This window comes from Castor canadensis, chromosome 3 (genome assembly GCF_047511655.1).
Source record: "Castor canadensis chromosome 3, mCasCan1.hap1v2, whole genome shotgun sequence".
Taxonomy (NCBI): domain Eukaryota; kingdom Metazoa; phylum Chordata; class Mammalia; order Rodentia; family Castoridae; genus Castor; species Castor canadensis.
Genome location: NC_133388.1, coordinates 45,366,605 through 45,385,559, shown reverse-complemented (window position 1 = coordinate 45,385,559; position 18,955 = coordinate 45,366,605). Strand labels below are relative to the sequence as shown.

At 36.8% G+C, this 18,955-nt stretch overlaps 1 protein-coding gene across 3 annotated transcripts in view; it reads left to right on the top strand.

Annotated features, from left to right (window-relative positions):
- The first annotated feature begins 3,123 nt into the window (after positions 1-3,123).
- Positions 3,124-18,955, top strand: part of Pcnx4 (pecanex 4) — a 40,356-nt gene continuing 24,524 nt past the window's right edge. Inside the window, exons 1-6 of one of the 3 annotated variants that reach the window (XM_020178948.2) lie at positions 3,124-3,575; positions 10,027-10,770; positions 15,953-16,132; positions 16,235-16,740; positions 16,923-17,023; positions 17,115-17,237. In XM_020178948.2, coding sequence (XP_020034537.2) covers positions 10,073-10,770; positions 15,953-16,132; positions 16,235-16,740; positions 16,923-17,023; positions 17,115-17,237 — 1,608 coding nt within the window. In that variant the 5' untranslated portion in view covers positions 3,124-3,575; positions 10,027-10,072. Of the gene's footprint in view, positions 3,576-10,026; positions 10,771-13,951; positions 14,006-15,952; positions 16,133-16,234; positions 16,741-16,922; positions 17,024-17,114; positions 17,238-18,955 lie in introns of those variants that run through there. The other 2 variants (XM_020178949.2, XM_074067860.1) reach the window with 2 other exon arrangements.

Sequence of the window (18,955 nt, the reverse complement as noted above, 5' to 3'; positions counted from 1 at the left end):
TAGGTGTCTTACGTATCCTCACCCCTCCCTTGTGTGCTCTCACTTTTATCATGTGCTCATAGTCCAATCCCCTTGTTCTGTTTACCCTTGATCTAATGTCCACATATGAGGGAGAACATATGATTTTTGGTCTTTTGGGCCAGGCTAACCTCACTCAGAATGATGTTCTCCAATTCCATCCATTTACCAGCGAATGATAACATTTCGTTCTTCTTCATGGCTGCACAGAATTCCATTGTGTATAGATACCACATTTTTTAATCCATTCATCAGTGCTGGGGCATCTTGGCTGTTTCCATAACTTGGCTATTGTGAATAGTGCCGCAATAAACATGGGTGTGCAGGTGCCTCTGGAGTAAGTCTTTTGGGTATATCCCCAAGAGTGGTATTACTAGATCAAATGGTAGATCAATGTCTAGCTTTTTAAGTAGCCTCCAAATTTTTTTCCAGAGTGGTTGTACTAGTCCACATTCCCACCAACAGTGTAAGAGGGTTCCTTTTTCCCCCGCATCCTCGCCAACACCTGTTGTTGGTGGTGTTGCTGATGATGGCTATTCTAACAGGGGTGAGGTGGAATCTTAGCGTGGTTTTAATTTGCATTTCCTTTATTGCTAGAGATGGTGAGCATTTTTTCATGTGTTTTCTGGCCATTTGAATTTCTTCTTTTGAGAAAGTTCTGTTTAGTTCACTTGCCCATTTCTTTACTGGTTCATTAGTTTTGGGAGAATTTAGTTTTTTAAGTTCCCTATATATTCTGGTTATCAGTCCTTTGTCTGATGTATAGTTGGCAAATATTTTCTCCCACTCTGTGGGTGTTCTCTTCAGTTTAGAGACCATTTCTTTTGGTGAACAGAAGCTTTTTAGCTTTATGAGGTCCCATTTATCTATGCTACCTCTTAGTTGCTGTGCTGCTGGGGTTTCATTGAGAAAGTTCTTACTTATACCTACTAACTCCAGAGTATTTCCTACTCTTTCCTGTATCAACTTTAGAGTTTGGGGTCTGATATTAAGATCCTTGATACGTTTTGAGTTAATCTTGGTATAGGGTGATATACATGGATCTAGTTTCAGTTTTTTGCAGACTGCTAACCAGTTTTCCCAGCAGTTTTTGTTGAAGAGGCTGCTGTTTCTCCATCGTATATTTTTAGCTCCTTTGTCAAAGATAAGTTGGTTATAGTTGTGTGGCTTCATATCTGGGTCCTCTATTCTGTTCCACTGGTCTTCATGTCTGTTTTTGTGTCAGTACCATGCTGTTTTTATTGTTATTTGATTTATTCTTTCATAAAAGATTTCTCTATAGCATGTGATGTTGTTTGATGGCATTTTACCCACAGCAGAATTTCTCTCAAACTTGGAGTCAGTTCTCTCAATTCCTGCTGCGGCTTCATCAACTAAGTTCATGTAATACCCTAAATCCTTTGTTGTCATCTCTATAATTTCCACAGCATCTTCTTCAGTAGATTCCATCTTAAGAAACCACTTTCTTGACACATTTGTAAGAAGCAACTGCTCATCTGTTAAAGTTTTATCATGAGATTGTAGTAACTTAGTCACATCTTGGACTTCACTTCTATACTGAAAGTTTGTTGTTCAGTGTAGCCACCTTCATCAACGATCGTAGCTGGATCTTCTGGATAGCCTGCTGAAGCTTCCATCTTAGCACTGCACTTGCCACTTTATCTTATGCTTTAATGTTGTGGAAGTGGCTTCTTAAACTTCATGAACCAACCTCTGCTAGCTTCAAACTTTTCTACCATTGCTTCTTTACCTTTCTCAGCCTTCAAAGAACTGAAGAGAGTTAGGGCCTTGGTCTGAATTAGGCCTTTGGCTTAAGGGGATGGTTGTGGTTGGTTTGATCTTCTATCCAGACCATTAAAACTTTCTCCATTTCAGTTATAAGGCTGTCTCGTTTTTGCATCCTTGTGTTCTCTGGAATAGTATTTTTAATTTCCTTCAAATACTTTTCCTTTGCATTCACAACTTGACTGTTTAGCACAAGAGGCCTAGCTTTTGGCCTGACTTGGCTTTTGACATGCCTTTCTCACTAAAGTTAATCATTCCTAGCTTTTGATTTAAAGTAAGAAATACTCAACTTTTCCTTTCACTTGAATGCTTAAGAGTGTTGTAGGAAAGCTCAGACAGAGACAGCACCATAGCTTTCGGGAAGCAAGTTTGTTAAGCAGGATGGCAGTGACTCAGCAGATTCGCGTTTCGGGTTTCTCTGAGCCCTGAGGACAAAGAGGGCTTTCCTTATATACCATTTACAGCAGGTTACAGAAATGGGGGGTACAGGGGTACAGCTTGTTTCATACATGGTCACATAGTATTTCTTTGGCTATTTTAACCTCTGGGGCAAGATGACCCTTCTCTTATGTCACCCCAGGTGTTATATGACTTTCTTCAAATTCGTTTTGTTTTTTTTCACTGTTGCACTCATTATCTCGCATTACCTCCCTTCCTCCTCCCTGCCTTCCTGCCACAAGAGGTCAATGAGGGATTACAACTGGCCTGATTTCAATAGTTTTGTGTTTGCGGGTAACAGGATGAAGAGGTTGCTGGAGCAGTCAGAACACTCACAACATTAAGTTCACTGTCTTATATGGATGCAGTTTATAGTGCCCCAAAACAATTACAATAGCAACATCAAAAATCACTGATCATAGATCACATAACAGATATAATGAAAAAAGTTGAAATACTGCAAAAAAAAATCAAAATGTGACAAAAGTGAGCACATGCTGTTGGAAAGATTCCACCAGTAGATTTGCTCAAGGAAGGATTGCAACAAAACTTCAGTTTGTAAAAAATAATAAATTTAATAAATCGCAGAATCTGAAATGCGGTAAGACAAGGTATGCCTATTATGCAGTTCCAAATCGTCCAAGTTGAACAGGACGCATTAAGCATTGGGTAGTGATGGCCAATGTCTTTAATGGAGGTCGCCAGAACCTAAGAAATTGGGGTCCTACTACACTCCTGAGTCAAGGGTCAAAGAACCATTCCCAAACTCAGGAACTAGAGGCTCCCAAAATGGCCGCTGCGTCCTCTTCCCAGCCCTGGAGTTCAACCTTCGGGGAGAACGTCACGTCACCAAGGCAACGACGCTCTTGCGTAAGGCCGTAAGGCCGCGCGCGAGGAAAAGCCCTGAGTCGGCGCTGTAGCCCGCTGGCTGCTAGTGCGCTGCCTGGGCCCAAGCAGCAACCAGAGCCCAACGATTCCCACGGCCCCGCACAGGCAAGCACTGGCCCTGGCCTGGCGCGAAGGCAGCGCGCCTCCCTCGCGCTCAGCCTTGCTTGGCCGGCCTCGGCAGGGAGCGGAGCCCGGGGAGCGGAGCCCGGCGACGGCCCCGCCCCCAAGCGCGCACGCGCACTGCCCCTCTCCGGTGGCGCAGGCTGGAGTTGACGTTAGCCATGGAAACCGGGAGCGGCGGGGGAGGCGCTGCGCTGCGCTCGTGGCGTGGCGGCTGCAGCTTTTCTCTGCTTCCGCGTCCCGGCGGGGGCGCCCGACTCAGTTTACCGAGAAAAATGCATTCTCCGGGATGCCTTCGCGTCTCGTCTTCCCTCGGGTGACTCGAGGTATGTTCTGTCCCCGACACCCACCTGAGGACTTCGAGGCCTTGGTTTCCTTGCCTGTGCACGGCCGCGTTGTCCCCTCAGTTTTTATGCCACCAGAAACAGATTTTTTCGTTCTCTGTTATAAAGCCTTTAATGCGATCATTGCACTTTGAAGGTGTAAAATGAACTCCGTTGTTAGAGGTAGTGATCAGGGTGGGTTTAAATTGACTACAAAAAGAGTACTTCTTTTGTTTTGAGAGACCCCTGGGAAATGGAGAATGGCCCTTTGCGATTGAGGGATGGTCTTGATATCCCAGTAAAGTTGACCAACTGGGCCCTTTAGGTGGCACTGCACTCTTTCTTGCCTTACCTGCAGCTAAACCCCCTTTGTCACAAATTTGTCATCTTATGGCCCCCTAAACATGAATGGCTCCTTCCCTACTGGCTGTTGTTCTCCATAGCCCTCGGCCTGTGAAGGACCAGACTTTACTTTCCATGAAGTCTGCACCCCCATAGGAAGTTACTTACCACGCTTCTGGATTCGCTGCTCTCTTTAGTCATTCATTTTTCACTATTGGTAGGTGTTTTGTACTTTTTATCTAGTCGTTCCTGCAGTTGGGGCACCCATATTATTTGATATCTCCTGCCGCACGCCCCAAATAGCATTCAGTTCAGATATTGCCATTTTAGTGATTTAACTGTTTGGAGCACCTATTGGTTTCTTTTCCTTTTCCTTTTTAAAGAGCTGCCTATTAGTTATGAACTGCTGTAGAAAATACTAGGCAGGGACTCTCTTTTGTCATCGTGAGAGTTTTATTGAGATATAATTCACATTCTGTACAATTCACCTATTTAAAGTGTACACTTTTTAGTATGTTCACAGAATTATCTAACCATTACCACAGTCAGTTTCAGAACATTTTCATCATCCTGAAAAAAAACTGTGGATGATGGAGGGGGTGAATTCAACTTTGATATGTTGTAAGAGCTTTTCTAAATGTCACAATGTACCCCCAGGACAATAATATAAAATAAAGAAACTTTGTACCTTTTAAGCAGTTGCTCCACCCCCAAACACAAAGTATCACTGCCCCCATTAATCTAGGAAACCATTAATCTGTTTTCTGGTTTACAGATTTTCTTATTCTGGATTTTTCATATAAATGGAATCTTACGATACATGAGGAGTTTTGTAACTGGCTTTTTCACTTAGCACAATATTTTCAAGGTTTGCCCACTTGGAAGTGCATATATTCTTTACTGTTTATAATCTCATAGTGTTACATTATGTGGATGTGCCCCATTTTATTTATACATTCAGCTGTTGATGCACATTTGAGTTGCTTCCCTGTTTTTAGCCAGTGGTAACATTTCTGCTTTGAATGTTCTTGAATAAATTTTTCTGTAGGCATAGTTTTCATTTCTCTTGGGCATAATACCTGAGTGGGTCCTATGCTGGTTCATATCGTAATTCTGTGTTTAGCCTTTTGAGGAACCACCACATTTTTTCCAAAGTGGCTATACATTTTACACTTCCACCACATGTGTTTGAGGGTTTTAATTTTTTCCATAACCTCACCAATACTTGTTATTGTCTGTCTTTTTCACTTTATCCAGTTAAGGGATCTGAAATGGTAGCTCACTGTGGTTTTGATTTGCATTTCCCTAGTGAGAAGTGATGTCGAGCTTCATTTCCTGGGTTTATTGGCTACTCATATATCATCTTTGGAGAAATGTCTATAGAAACCTTTTGCCTATTTTTTAAAATTGGGGTTTTTATACAGATCTTTTATATATGACTTGCAAAAGTTTTCTCCCATTCTGTAAATGGTTTTCACTTTCTTGATGGCAAGATTTTTTTTTTTTGTACTGGAGTTTGAACTCTGGGCCTTGTAATTGCTAGGCAGGTACAACTTGGACCACCAGCCCTTCCTTGCTTTAGTTGTTTTTCTGATAGGATCTCATGTTTTTGCCTGGGGTGTGGCTTCAGATCATAATCCTCCTGCCTACATCTTTCATAGCTGCGATTACAGGTGTGGGCCACCACACCTGGGCACTTCTCTTTTAAATATGTTCCTATTTATCAAACAGTAGTAGGTATCAGTGACGTCATGCTGGCTTAACTATAAAAAGCTTCCCGTTTTGATATTTTGTACATATTTCTCAGATTCACCATTCCATGAAGAACCCTTTCTAGACTCAAAATTTCCTTTCATTCAGCAGTAGCTTGGTATGATCCAAAAATTCAATATGCCAACACCTAACACTGCATCTTAGTTAAATCACTTAATATCAGTGGTTCTCAGTTTTCTTTTCTGTAAAATTATTTATTTGTAGTAATTCATACTTTACTCACATAGTCCTAATTTGAAAGAAAAGCTGTCTACTCAGTTGAATTTATTGTGGGTAAGATGTGAGGCATGGGAAGGGTTAGATAGGATAGGGACAGAAGTATTACCTGGACCTACAGTGTGATTATGATGCTTTGGTGTGATCTCCAGCTGCCATTTTTTTAGTTTCCTAAATAGAAATAGAATGCTATGCATTGATGTTCTGGGGTTGTAATTTTGGGAAGGAGAAACATAGAACCACTCAACAACTCATTGGTCTGCTTGTGAAGCACTGCCAATACCTGCAGCAGTCCTTTTCAGTTGTCCAGTCACCCTTCCCATCCAGTCAGAGTTTTCTTTACGGACCAGTTTGTATGGTCTTACTGAAGACTCTTAAATTCAAGGACCCTCCAAAAGTTTTAATTTTTAATAAATACTATTTTGCAGATCCAAAAAGATATAATGTCTTTCTTCTTTCCTTTAAAAACTCTTTTCAGTTTCAGGTGCTTGGGTAGATTTTCCTTCCATGTAGATGGAGATGAATACTTAACACACATGCATTATAAACCAAAAGCATGCAATACATTTTTTCATGTTTAAGCATCAGATGTATTTAAAAAGAATTTAGCTGAATCTCAGCTCATCAGGAGGATTGCAGTTTGAAGCCAAACCAACAGAAAGCTAGCAAGACTTTATCTCAACAAATAAGCCAGGCATGGTGGTTTATGCCTTTCCCAGCTATGTGGGAGGCAGAGGTAGGAGGATTGTGGTCCAAGGTCATTCCTAGGCAAAAAAAAGTGGACACTATCTGAAAACTTAAGCAAAAAAGAGCTGTGGCATGGGTCAAGTACTAGTACATTTGCCTAGCAAATGTTTTGTGTTGAGTTCAAACCCTGTTACTGCCAAAAAAAAAAGAAAGAATTTAGCTGTTTGTCAATGACATGGCATTCAGTTAAGATCCCACAGCGTACGTTCAGAATTTATAGTAGTAGCTACTTTCGTATCTCTAATTCCTACTGGAGCACTAAACAGCACTGGGCTGTCAAAAATGCACATCAGCATATTTTTTTTAGAACTGCTCTAGTGGTAACGTGATTTTTATTCAAAGCAATGAAAATTAAGTTCTTCTATATCGTATCTTTTGAGTGTAGTCTGGTTTGTTTCTTTTTCAGACATGAAGTTTTCTGTTTTCAAAATTAGTAAATGCAGTAAAACTTCACTATGATTCCTTTCAAATTTTAAATTGCATTTTAGAGTACAAGTGACTGCATCCTATTCATAGAATAATATGACAAATTTTTAAAAAGTAAACTTCACAAAACAAAACCCAGACAATTGTTAAAATTCTGTACCTAGGAACTTACTTATTTTTGTTGACCTTAGAGAACGACATGTTAGTATAATCCAAACTGTTACTTTTCATTATTTCTTTCTTTGCTTTATGGGATTTTTAGTCAGGTGTCATGTATGAGTTAAAGTTTACGGAATTAAAGTTTTGATAAGTAATAATTCCTTCCCAGTAGCCTGCCAATTTGATCTATTTCTTACCCTTTCACAAGAAATATGACTGAGATGTTAAACAAAGCAACGTGCCTATTCTGTTGGCCCACTTTCAGTGTAGCATACGAAGAAAACATATGGCCTAAATCAGTGTTATGACGCTGTCTTTATCCCTTAAGCTCCCTTTTCACAGTTTTTGTTTCCTCAGTCTTGAACCATTTTTCATTTAAACATGGTAGAGGTAGCAGCCATGTAAATATATCAGTCCTGCCAAGAATTAGCAGTCTTTCAGAAGCATATGCCAAGCTCTCACTCAAGGGAGTAAGTTTAGTTATTCTAATCTTATTTTTAATGTTAGATAATCCAGATTAGCATTTAGGATACTTCTCTATGTAATTGTAACTTTTGCTTCCTACAAAGAAAGTATTTTAAAATTCTTTAGCATTTTTAAATGATCCGGGATCTGTGCCTCCTGCTACCAACATGAACTTTCCTCCTTTCATAATGATGATAGAGATTAAGCCATAGCTTAGGACAGGAGTGAATTAAAAATCAACTTCAGACGTCTTAAAATTCTCCATTTTCCACAGTAGAAAACCAGCCACATCTTTCCCTCAATTCCATCCTGCTTCTTTGTTGCTTTGGGATATAGAGCTGCAGGCAGAATCTTCTCTGAACCAATAATATTATCAACAGGTGCCATTACTACATCTATAACAAAAATGAATGGAGATACTTTATACATGTTTCAAAACTGGGAATATTCAGTTTATGTGTTTACTGTTTTGAGTGGGGCAAAGTATGGTACAAGAAATTTCAAAAATACTCCCAGCTTTCCTTTAAAACAGGAAAAATCATGTTTTCCAAGTTCAATCATCTTTTTAAAGCATGTCATTCATATATTACATGCCAGGGATCAAAAGAATCTCGAGATTTGGCCCCTGCCCACAAATAACTTATTGCTAATAGGGAAAAGAAATACATATGAAAAGGTAATATGCAAATAGATGAGCAATGCAAGAAATTCCTACAAGAAATGCCCAAAGTTAGTACATATTACAAGATGAGTAGTATAAAACAGTGTTTTTCTCTCTCTCTCTCTCTCTCTCTCTCTCTCACACACACACACACACACACACACACACACACAGATAGAAGAGAGACACAGGTAGGCCAAAGTACTTTGCAAAATTTTTTTCAGAAATGATTAAATCAGGTCTTAAAGTTGACTAAAATCACTGGTTAGGAAAGAGAAGAAAGTAGATCCTAGGCAAAGGAGAGGACATGAGCAGAGGTACCCAGCAGGAAAAGAACAGGGTTTATTTGTAGGACATGGAGTTGAAGTTCTAAAGAGCATTTGGAAATTTGAAAGTTTCTAATGCTGAATATAAAATACACAGAGAATTTACTTAGTGTCTCTTCTGAAACTTCTAACACATGTGCAAACTATATATAACCACATACTGTGTGCTCTCTCTCTCTGTCTCTCTCTCTCTCTCTCTCTCACACACACACACAAATGGAATAAACTATTTATTTTACTTTTCAGTATATCATGGGCATATTTCCATGTCTCCACATCAACAATAGAACATCAGAATATTCCACTGTTTGGAATATGATCACAAGAGTATTCTACCAGATGGATGAAAACATTTACACTAAACTTCACAAAAGATTCAGAACTACTAAGAAAAAAATGGATATGGATAGTAACATGCAGTTAATCAGGTTTATACCATATCACATTCTGGCTTTCTTTCCAGCAAGCCAACCTGCCTTATTCCTGCCTCCCTTCAATGGGGCAGAAGGGGCCAGGTTTGTTTCTTTAAAACTCCATGGGAGAACTTCAGTTACATCAAAACTTTTGCTATACAGATTTTTATTGAAATGCTACTTATTTGAGCAAGATTTGAATTTTTAGATTATTAGGAAATTTTAAACTTACTGTAACTATTAAGTGATATTCTTAACACTTAGTATTTCTATTTTCTATTTCCATTTGAATTTGAGGGAATATCCTTATTTTATACAGTGGGGGTTGGCACACTATGGCCCTCAGTCTAACTCTGGCCCATAGCCTATTTGGTTAAATACTGTAAAGTTTTATTTGACTACAACTACTCACATTCCCTTTATGACCGCTTTGTGGTACAACAACAAGGTAGAGTCGTAACAGAGCCCACAAAGCTGAAAATATTTCCTATCTGGCCATTTGGAGAAATAGTTTGCTGACCCTTATAATAGAAGAAAAAGTTAAAACAGCAAAAACTCACTAGCAAATGATGGAACTACTGGCATATTTGAATTGAGAGTACTAGCTTTTTGAACTTTAACCTCAGAATTTTAAAATACAAATTAAGATCTAATTCAAAATAGGTAAATTAATAAAGAATATTCTATCTTTAAAAACTAAAAAAGCATATTTAGTTTTAAAAAATAAATAAAATTTGTTTTATTTAAGAAAATTAATGCCAAGTGTGAGTGAGGCAATGGGAAGGAGCCCAAGAAGTTATAAATCCTGCCCTTAAAGGAATTAAGGAGATAAAATAGAAATGTAGAGTGGTTTTGTTTCCCCCCAAGGTTTTAAGTGTGACATTTTCAAATGGTGATTGTTTATTTTTTTTTTTTCTTTTTCATAGAGACTGCTGATTCTGAAAAGGGATGTGACTTTCAGAATAATCCAGAATGAGAAGCATGAGTCCAAATGTCCCTCTGCTGAATGATTACAAGCAGAACTTCCTTCTGAAGCGCTTTCCACAGACTATTCTTGGAGGCCCACGACTCAGATTAGGCTACTATGCCCCTCCTTATATATATGTCAATCAAATTATCCTTTTTCTGATACCATGGGTTTGGGGTGGAATAGGAACACTCTTGTACCAGTTAGATGTCCTGAAAGATTATTACACAGCAGCTCTTTCAGGTGGACTAATGCTGTTCACTGCATTTGTTATCCAGTTCACAAGTTTATATGCCAAAATCAAGTCGGCAACAGTAGAAAGAATGCTAACCACAGATATTTTAGCAGAAGAAGATGAGCATGAATTTACAAGTTGTGCTGGTGCTGAGACTGTCAAGTTTCTAATTCCTGGCAAGAAATATATAACCAACACAGTTTTTCATTCTGTTCTTGCTGGCCTGCTGTGTGGTCTTGGAACATGGTATTTGCTTCCAAATAGAATAACCTTGCTGTATGGCAGTACTGGAGGCGCTGCTCTGCTCTTTGTTTTTGGATGGATAACACTATGTATAGGAGAATATTCATTAATTGTAAACACAGCTATAGAGACTGCAACTTTCCAAACCCAGGATACTTACGAAATCACTCCTCTCATGAGACCTCTTTATATTTTTTTCTTTGTTTCTGTGGATCTTGCACACAGGTAAAAACCTATCAAATATTTTATAACTTTCTTTGTTTTCAGGTATACCTGGTAAGAGAACTCACCTTAATGTTTAAAAATAATAAATCTGTGAATTAAAACTCATCAAGCCCAAACTATTGGGTGATCAGTTGCTTTGATGAATACTCTTAGAACTAGTCTCTGTAAAACATTCATATTATAAAACTGTAGATAAATATTATTGAAGAATCAAAAAAAATGCCCTTTTAAAGATAAGTGAGCAATTTTTCAGTCCTGTGTGTCATTTTTAAAAATCTATGATATAGCCTGGCTGAAACCTATGAAAAGAAATAAAACTTTTGGGGTCAGGAGGACATAATTTAAAATTCATATCAATAAGTATTATGTACAGATTAAGTGAACTTAGATGAATAGAAAATTTATTTTAACTTTGTTATAGTAGCAATATGTAGAAGAGATATTAATTTTTAAATTAGTTATAGAAGAAAAATAAATATTTTTTTAAATATAACTTACAGAATTGTTTGAGAAATACCTTTTGCTCGGTTTTTCTAAGTCTGACTTTTCTTTCTCTGTTTCTGTAGATTGCAGCTTTCTCTTTCCCACGTTAGTGTACAGGTAGAAATGTGCAGGCATGTTATGGACTGAATGTTTATGTCCCACAAAATCATATAATGAAGTCCTAAACTCAAATGTGAAGTTATTTGGAGATGGAGCCTTTGAGAAATAGTTAGGTCATGAAGGAGGGGCCCTAGTCTGATGGGATAGTGAGACAAGGAGAACTTGAACTTTTTTTCTCTCTGTCACTGCCATATGATGACATAGCAAGAAGGCAGCTATCTGTAAGCCAGAAATAAAGTCCTCACCAGAAATTGACTGATCTTGAACTTCTAACCTCCAGAAGTGTGAGATAATAAATTTCTGTTGTTTAAGTCATCCAATCTATGTTATTGTGTTATAGCAGCCCAAACTAAGATTTTGGTTCTGAGAAATGGAATACTGCTCTAACAAATATGAAAAAAAAAAAGTAGAGGTGGTCTTGTAACTGGGTAGTGGGTAGAAGTAAAAGACTTTTGGCATACATGCTAGAAATTGATACATTAAAGGTAATTCTAATGAGGTCACAGATGGAAATAAGGAGCATGTTATTGAAAACTGGAAGAAAGATAATCCTTGTTATAAAGTGCCAAGGAACTTGGCTACACTGTGCGCTAGTATTTTGTGTAAGTTAGAACTCATAAATGATGATGTTGGATTTTTAGTTAAGGAGATTTTGAAGCAAAGTGTTGAAGAAACAGCTTGATTCTTCTTGACTGTTCATAGTAAAATGCAAAAGGAGAGAAATGAAGAAAGAGGTGTTAATCCAAACAAAAAGGAACCAGAACTTGAAGATTTGGGAAATTTCAACCTATCCATATTGTAAAACATAAAAAAGCATATTCTGGTGAGAATACAACAAGGGCATGGCTGGATTACCGCTTACTAAAGTATTTATGGGATTGTGTGAGCAGAACCATTGCTGGTTTAACTTTAACTTGAAAGGGACAGAGGCAGGGTGAAATGCAGGAAGGTTGCTGAACTTCCTGGATTTGACAGGAGGGGATGCTAGAACCACTCAGCTATGACAGTGTGCCCTTCTCCAAGTAAAGGGAAGAAAATTATGCCCAAGGTGGTTCAGAGATCATCAGGGCCACCACCTGTTTCAACAGGCTTAGATGACCTTCACCTAAACCTTTGAGGCAAGACTATGCTTCAGAACCACAGGAGCATGACCCCCACCTAGATCTACAAGAGTGACACTGCTACTCCAGCGGCCTAGTAGACACAGTACAGAACTGAGGAGAATTATTCTCAAGCCCTAAGATCTAATGAGGTTTTTCTTACTAGGTTTTGGACTTCCTTCACCCCTTCCTTTTTTTTCTATTTCTCCGTTTTGAACTGGTGGTGTTTCTCATATGCCTGTTCCACCATTCTATTTTGGAAAGACATAACTTACCTAGTTTCACAGGTTCACAGCTAAAGAGATATTTTGCCTTGGGATGAAACTGAGGTTTTACCCATATCTAATTTAGTTGATCCTTAGAAGTGACTTTAGAGTTAATGCTGGAAAAAAGTTAAACTCTAGGGCTGTTGGAACAGAATGAATGTATTTTGCATGTGAGAAGAGCATGAATTGGGGGCAGTGCAGGGATGGAATGTCATAGACTGAATCATGCCCCCCTACACACAAAATTCTTATGTTGAAACCACAGCCCTCAATATCTTACTTGGAGACAGGGCCTTTGGGAAGTGATTGGGTCATGAAAGAGGGGCCCTCCTGTGATGGGATTAGTCTCCTTTAAGAAGAGACCAAAGTAAGCTTGATCTCTCTCTCTCTGCAATGTGAGGACACAGCAAGAAGGTAGCCGGCCACCTGTGAGCCAGGAAAAGAGCTCTCACCAAAACCTGATCTTGCTGGCACTGTGGTCATCGACTTACAGCCTCCACAACTGTGAGAGAATAATTTCTGCTGCTTTAAGCCACCCAGACTATTGTATTTTGTTATGGCAGGCCTAGCTAAGACAAAGTGTTTACAAGTACTTAGTCTGCTCCTTAACTCCTAATCTCTTGGAGTGTGCTACATTCATGGACCAAAGGACAATATAACACCCATATAATTCTTCATCTAATTAATATGTGAGGGAAGAATTAATAACAAGGAAGTTTATCTATAATTGGTTTCTTAATATCTAACTATAAAATACTAACTATAAAATACATAATAGTTTAATGCTTGATTTTTAAGTTAGCAGTAAAATTGAATTTGTATGTATACATAAATCCAACTTTAAGATTTAAGTTTTTAAGATTATTTTCAAAACACAAAATTCTTGAGTTGCTGTCTCACTATACCATTTTTGAAATCAGATATATCCTTGCATATATCTTCACATTTAAAGTGAAGTCCAAAGTCCTTGATTTTATTTTTAAAAATTGCAGTGAATTTTTCATTTCATTACCTTGACTTTTTGTTACTCATCTAAATGAAAGTGCATAGAAGGTGTTTCACTGAATTTTTATTGGATTTAAACTTTTAATGTTTAAAGTTTGATAATTACAAAGATTCTTTTTACTATGACTAAAAGACAAAGGCAGCCCTCCACATCTGTTTTCCATTATAAATGACCAGTTTACATGGGAAAATTACTTCTCGTTACAGTTTTAGAAAATATACCTTCTGAAGAACAAAGTAATAAAGAATTGAGATGATACAGTAAGTATGGTAATGCAGCTAAACCATGTATGAAATGCGTTCACTCTTCAAATCTGAATGATGGGTAGAAATACTAAATTGCTTCTCGGTTTTATCAGAGGATGTGAGGGAGCTGAAGAAATGCAAACCATAAATAGTGTTATGAATTTTCTCTTTCTCCATACTTTATTCTACATGAGCAATTGTGTTATAGTAATTTTTATTTTATCAAAACCATGTATTAGTTAAATCTATAGTGCTTAGCTCAGAGACTCTTAGGGATTGAATAAATGATGTATCTTTTTTCATGGCACTCACATGCCATTAGTTTGCAGAATGAAATATTTTTATAGTTGTTAGGTTCAAAACAGTTTTTTTCTTAAGAATTTACATTTTTTTAACCCTAGAAAATTCCTGTTGCATTATCAGAAACATTAACTAACATTTTTCCACATAAAAGAATTTGCCACAATAATCATCTACTTGGGGCTGAGTTATATAAATGAAAAAAAAATCAGTACTTGATTACTATAATTTTGTGTACTTATATTTATCTATACTATCCTTATAAGTATGTTTTTGCTTATTATTTAAAAACAAAAAGACAGCTATAGAACCTAATTTAGGTAAAATATTTCCTGAATATACATTTTTGTACAAATTCTGTCCTTGAACATGTTTTCAAGAGATGTGTTATCTTCAAAAAAAATTGCACAAATCTGTGTGGTTTTTTTTACCTTTCCATCGCTTTTTCTCTATGGTTTGATTTGTTGTTGTTGAGTGTTTTCTTCTCAGGATGAGATTAATTCTATCTTAAAATCACACTACAGAAAGTATGGTCTTCTAATTTAGTATCACACTGTTAACCTTGTGTTCTTTAGTTCTCTGCTTTTAACAGTCTGACTGACATGTATTGTGAGGTCCTGTATTACGACATAATTCTGGTATCTGATGAAACATTTTTATAACATTATATCCATATGCATTTGCTTTTGAACTGTTAACATATACTGAAGTGTGTAAATAATTGCAGAAGTTTTCCTCTTTGACTTTGATTCCTAGTAGTTCAAGTATCCATGTAAAATTATGCTATAAGTTTTGAGCTTTAGTTTTCTTTTTTGAAAGTCTTTAGTAATCCATAAGTACTCTGACCTTATTGGTCTCTGGACACAATGTTTGGTTAGCCTTAATCCAAAAGCCTATTAATTAACATAGCAGTATGTTAATGTTCCTGTGCTTTAAATTTTATCAAATTATTTGAAGCAATTTAATAATGTTATATTTAACTGTATATAACAAGTATCAGTTTCACCATAAGGTAGAGGCAGCCCCCATCCTGTGAGGAGATTGCATTGCACAGTTTGTGTTCTCCAAGCCACACCATTGCTTATACAAAATAAAACAGTATTATAGATGCTACTTAAGTTCCCAGGATAAACTACAGAGATGTAGTCATAGCCCAAGTTGTGCTCTACTGATACTATAATGACTTCAAATTCTGAGATCTGAGAGAAGGGCAGAGCAGGAGAAAGGAGGAGGAGGGAAATTGTGTATTTGTGAGCTACCCATGCATGAATGTTAAGGCTTTGCATTCCCAATGTTACTTGCAATTTTAAATTAGGTTTGAACTCTAAAGAATCATTGGTAGAATTTCACCCAAAGTAGTTTAGATTTAGGGGGGAAATATTGTTGCTCTGGCCTCAGTTGTTTCACAAATCCCTACATTTAATTTTATTACTATACAATGATTTGATGAAACAATCAGCTTTCAGTTGTTTCTTCCTTTGCATATTTGAATCCATATGTAAAGCTTGTGCACAATTGAGGTAGTGTCACAATATGCATTTATAGTATATAGATATGTGTAGAAAGTGTTCCTTTCTTTGTTAGTGTGTGTATGTGTCTGTGTTTAGGAAAGAGCTTTTGTATATTATTTTGTATGACTTAAATGTTTTCTTTTTCTTATAGATTTGTTGTAAATATTCCAGCTCTAGAACAAATGAATCAGATCTTACACATCTTGTTTGTATTTTTGCCCTTTTTGTGGGCACTTGGGACTCTGCCCCCGCCTGATGCCTTTTTCTTTTGGGCAATGGAGCAAGTTTTAGGGTTTGGTCTTGGAGGTTCATCTATGTCAACTCACCTACGGTAATTTTTTTACCAAAAAAAAAAAATTGAAGTTATATGTAATTTCTTAAAAGAACATGTTTCTTTTCAAGTAAGTCTTTTTTTTCTTCTTTCCCTCTGCAGGTTATTAGTAATGTTTATCATCTCTGCTGGAACAGCTATAACATCATATTTCATTCCCAGCACTGTTGGTGTGGTTCTTTTCATGACTGGACTTGGGTTCTTACTGAGTCTTAACTTAAGTGACTTGAGTTTTGTCTTCAAACACAGTGGAGTAGGAACCAACTCAAAGGCTTCACCCAGTGATTCAGAAAAATGGTTTATGTGGAAGCATTGCCTTTTTTATGTCATTATATTAGTCTTTGCTCTCTTAGAAACTAGTTTGCTACATCACTTTGCTGGTTTCTCACAGATTTCCAAAAACAGTTCCCAGGCTATTGTTGGCTATCTTTTGATGACACTACTTATAACACTGTGGATACTTAGAGAAATTCAAAGCGTCTATATCTTTGGAATCTTCCGAAATCCTTTCTATCCAAAGGATGTACAAACAACTGTGACTATATTCTTAGAGAAGCAAACAAACCTTCTCAAGATTGGTGTTGTCAGACGAATTTTGCTGACTCTAGGTAGGAAGATAAAATCAACTAACCTTGTATTACAAAACATATCCTAGTAGTGTTCAAAAATACGAAATTCTCATTTGTGTGGTATGATACTGCATGCAAGTGTTAATTTATTTGCCAAGATAAACTATGGTAGAGGAAGTTACTTTGCATTAATCAAGCTTACCTTTTTTGTTTTGTTTTAGTATCACCTTTTGCTATGATAGCATTTCTTTCATTGGATAGTTCCTTACAAGGGCTCCATTCTGTGTCTGTCTCCATTGGATTCACAAGAGCTTTTAGAATGGTAATCCTAATCTGCACTTAATAATATTTTTCTAACTGTGCTTATAGTATCAGATCCTTCCCAATGACAGTGGGTAATTTGTATACCACAGGTATGGCAGAATACAGAAAATGCTTTATTGGAGATAGTCATTGTATCAGTGATGCACTTATTGATCTCTAGTACTGACTCATGGTGGAACAGAAGCTTGAATACAGGAATAAGACTCTTATTGGTAAGTGTATACTATTTAATGGTATATATCCCAAGTTTCGCTGCCATAATCAAAATCTAATTTTAGGACATTTTTAACATCCTCAAAAGAAACTTCATGTACATTAATGGTCATTTCCTAGTCCCACTCTCCATTCCATCTACACCCACTGCAGACCCAGCAACCACTTGCATATTTTCTGCCTCGAGATTTGCTCCTTTTGGATATATTGCCTCAGTGGAATATTTTGGAATAAATGGTCTTTTGCATCTGGTGTCTTTAATTTCTGCATTCAAAAGGTTCATCTATGTAGGATGTATCAGTACTTAATTCTTTTTATTGCCAAATAACATTCCATTATATAGATACAGCACATTTGGTTGATTGACTCATCAAATGATAGATTTTTAGGTTGTTTTCACACATCACAATTAAAAAGAATATTGTTATGGACATTTCTGTACACATTTTTGGTTGGACATGTTTTTATTTTCCTTGGGTATAGTATACCCAGGACTTGAATTTCTGGTTATCTAGTAATTCAATATTTAGCACTTCAGGGTTCTGCACACTGTTTTCCAAGGAAGCTATGCAATTTTGTATTTCCATTACAAGTCTATAAGGGTTTCAGTTTCCCCATATCCTCACCAGTACTTGTTATTACCTGACTTTTCATTATAGCCATTCTCAGGGGTGTGAACTACTATTTTGTTGTAATTTTTATCTATATTTATCTGATGACTGATGATGCATCTTTTCACTAGCCACTAGTGTTTTTTTGGATTTGTATCTAAATCCTTTGTTCATTTTTATTTGGATTATTTGTGTTTTTATTGTTGAGCTATAAGAATTCCTTCTGTATACTAGATCCAAGTTCCTTGACTGATATATAGTATGCAAAATTTTCTCCTAGTCTCCGTGTTGTCTTTTATTTTCTTGATAATATACTTTGAAGAACCAAAGTTTTTCATTTTAATTTGAAGTCTAATTTCTTTTTCTTTTATCACTTCTGGTTTTGGTGTCATATCTAACAAACACTACTTATTCCAAGGTCATGAAGATTTACTATATTTTCTTTGAAGAGTTATATTTCTTAACTCTTACTTGAAGGTCTTTGATCTACTTTGAATGAATTTTTATATGATTTGAGAGAGGGGTCTAAATTTATTCTTTTGCATATGGATATACACTTGTCTAGATATACAGTTGACCTAAAACTACTTATTGTTCTGCCCCTGGTAACTTCTCTTGGCACCCTAGTCAAAATTCAAATGAGGGTTTATTTCTATACTATTCTGGATTATTTTCCATTCATCTGTATGTCTATCCTTATGCCAGTACTGTGTTGTCTTGGTTATAGTTTCTTTATTGTAGGTTTTGAAGTTGGGAAGTGTGAATCTTCCTACTCTGTTCTTTTTCAAGATTATCTTTACTGTTTTGGACTCCTTGTATTGTCATATAGATATTAGTATCAGTTTCTAAATTTATATAAAAAGACTTCTGGGACTTTGATAGGAAATACCTTGAATCTGTACATAAATTTGAGGAATGCTGCCATCTTAAAAATATTAATTCTTAGGACTGGAGGTGTGGCTCAAGTGCACCTGCTTTGCAAGCACAAAGCCCTGAGTTCAAACCCCAGTCCCGCCAAAAAAAACAATTAATTCTTCAACCCATGAAAATCAGTTATATATGTTCCATAAAATGAATAGCACTTATTGGATATTTTTCAGTTTGTT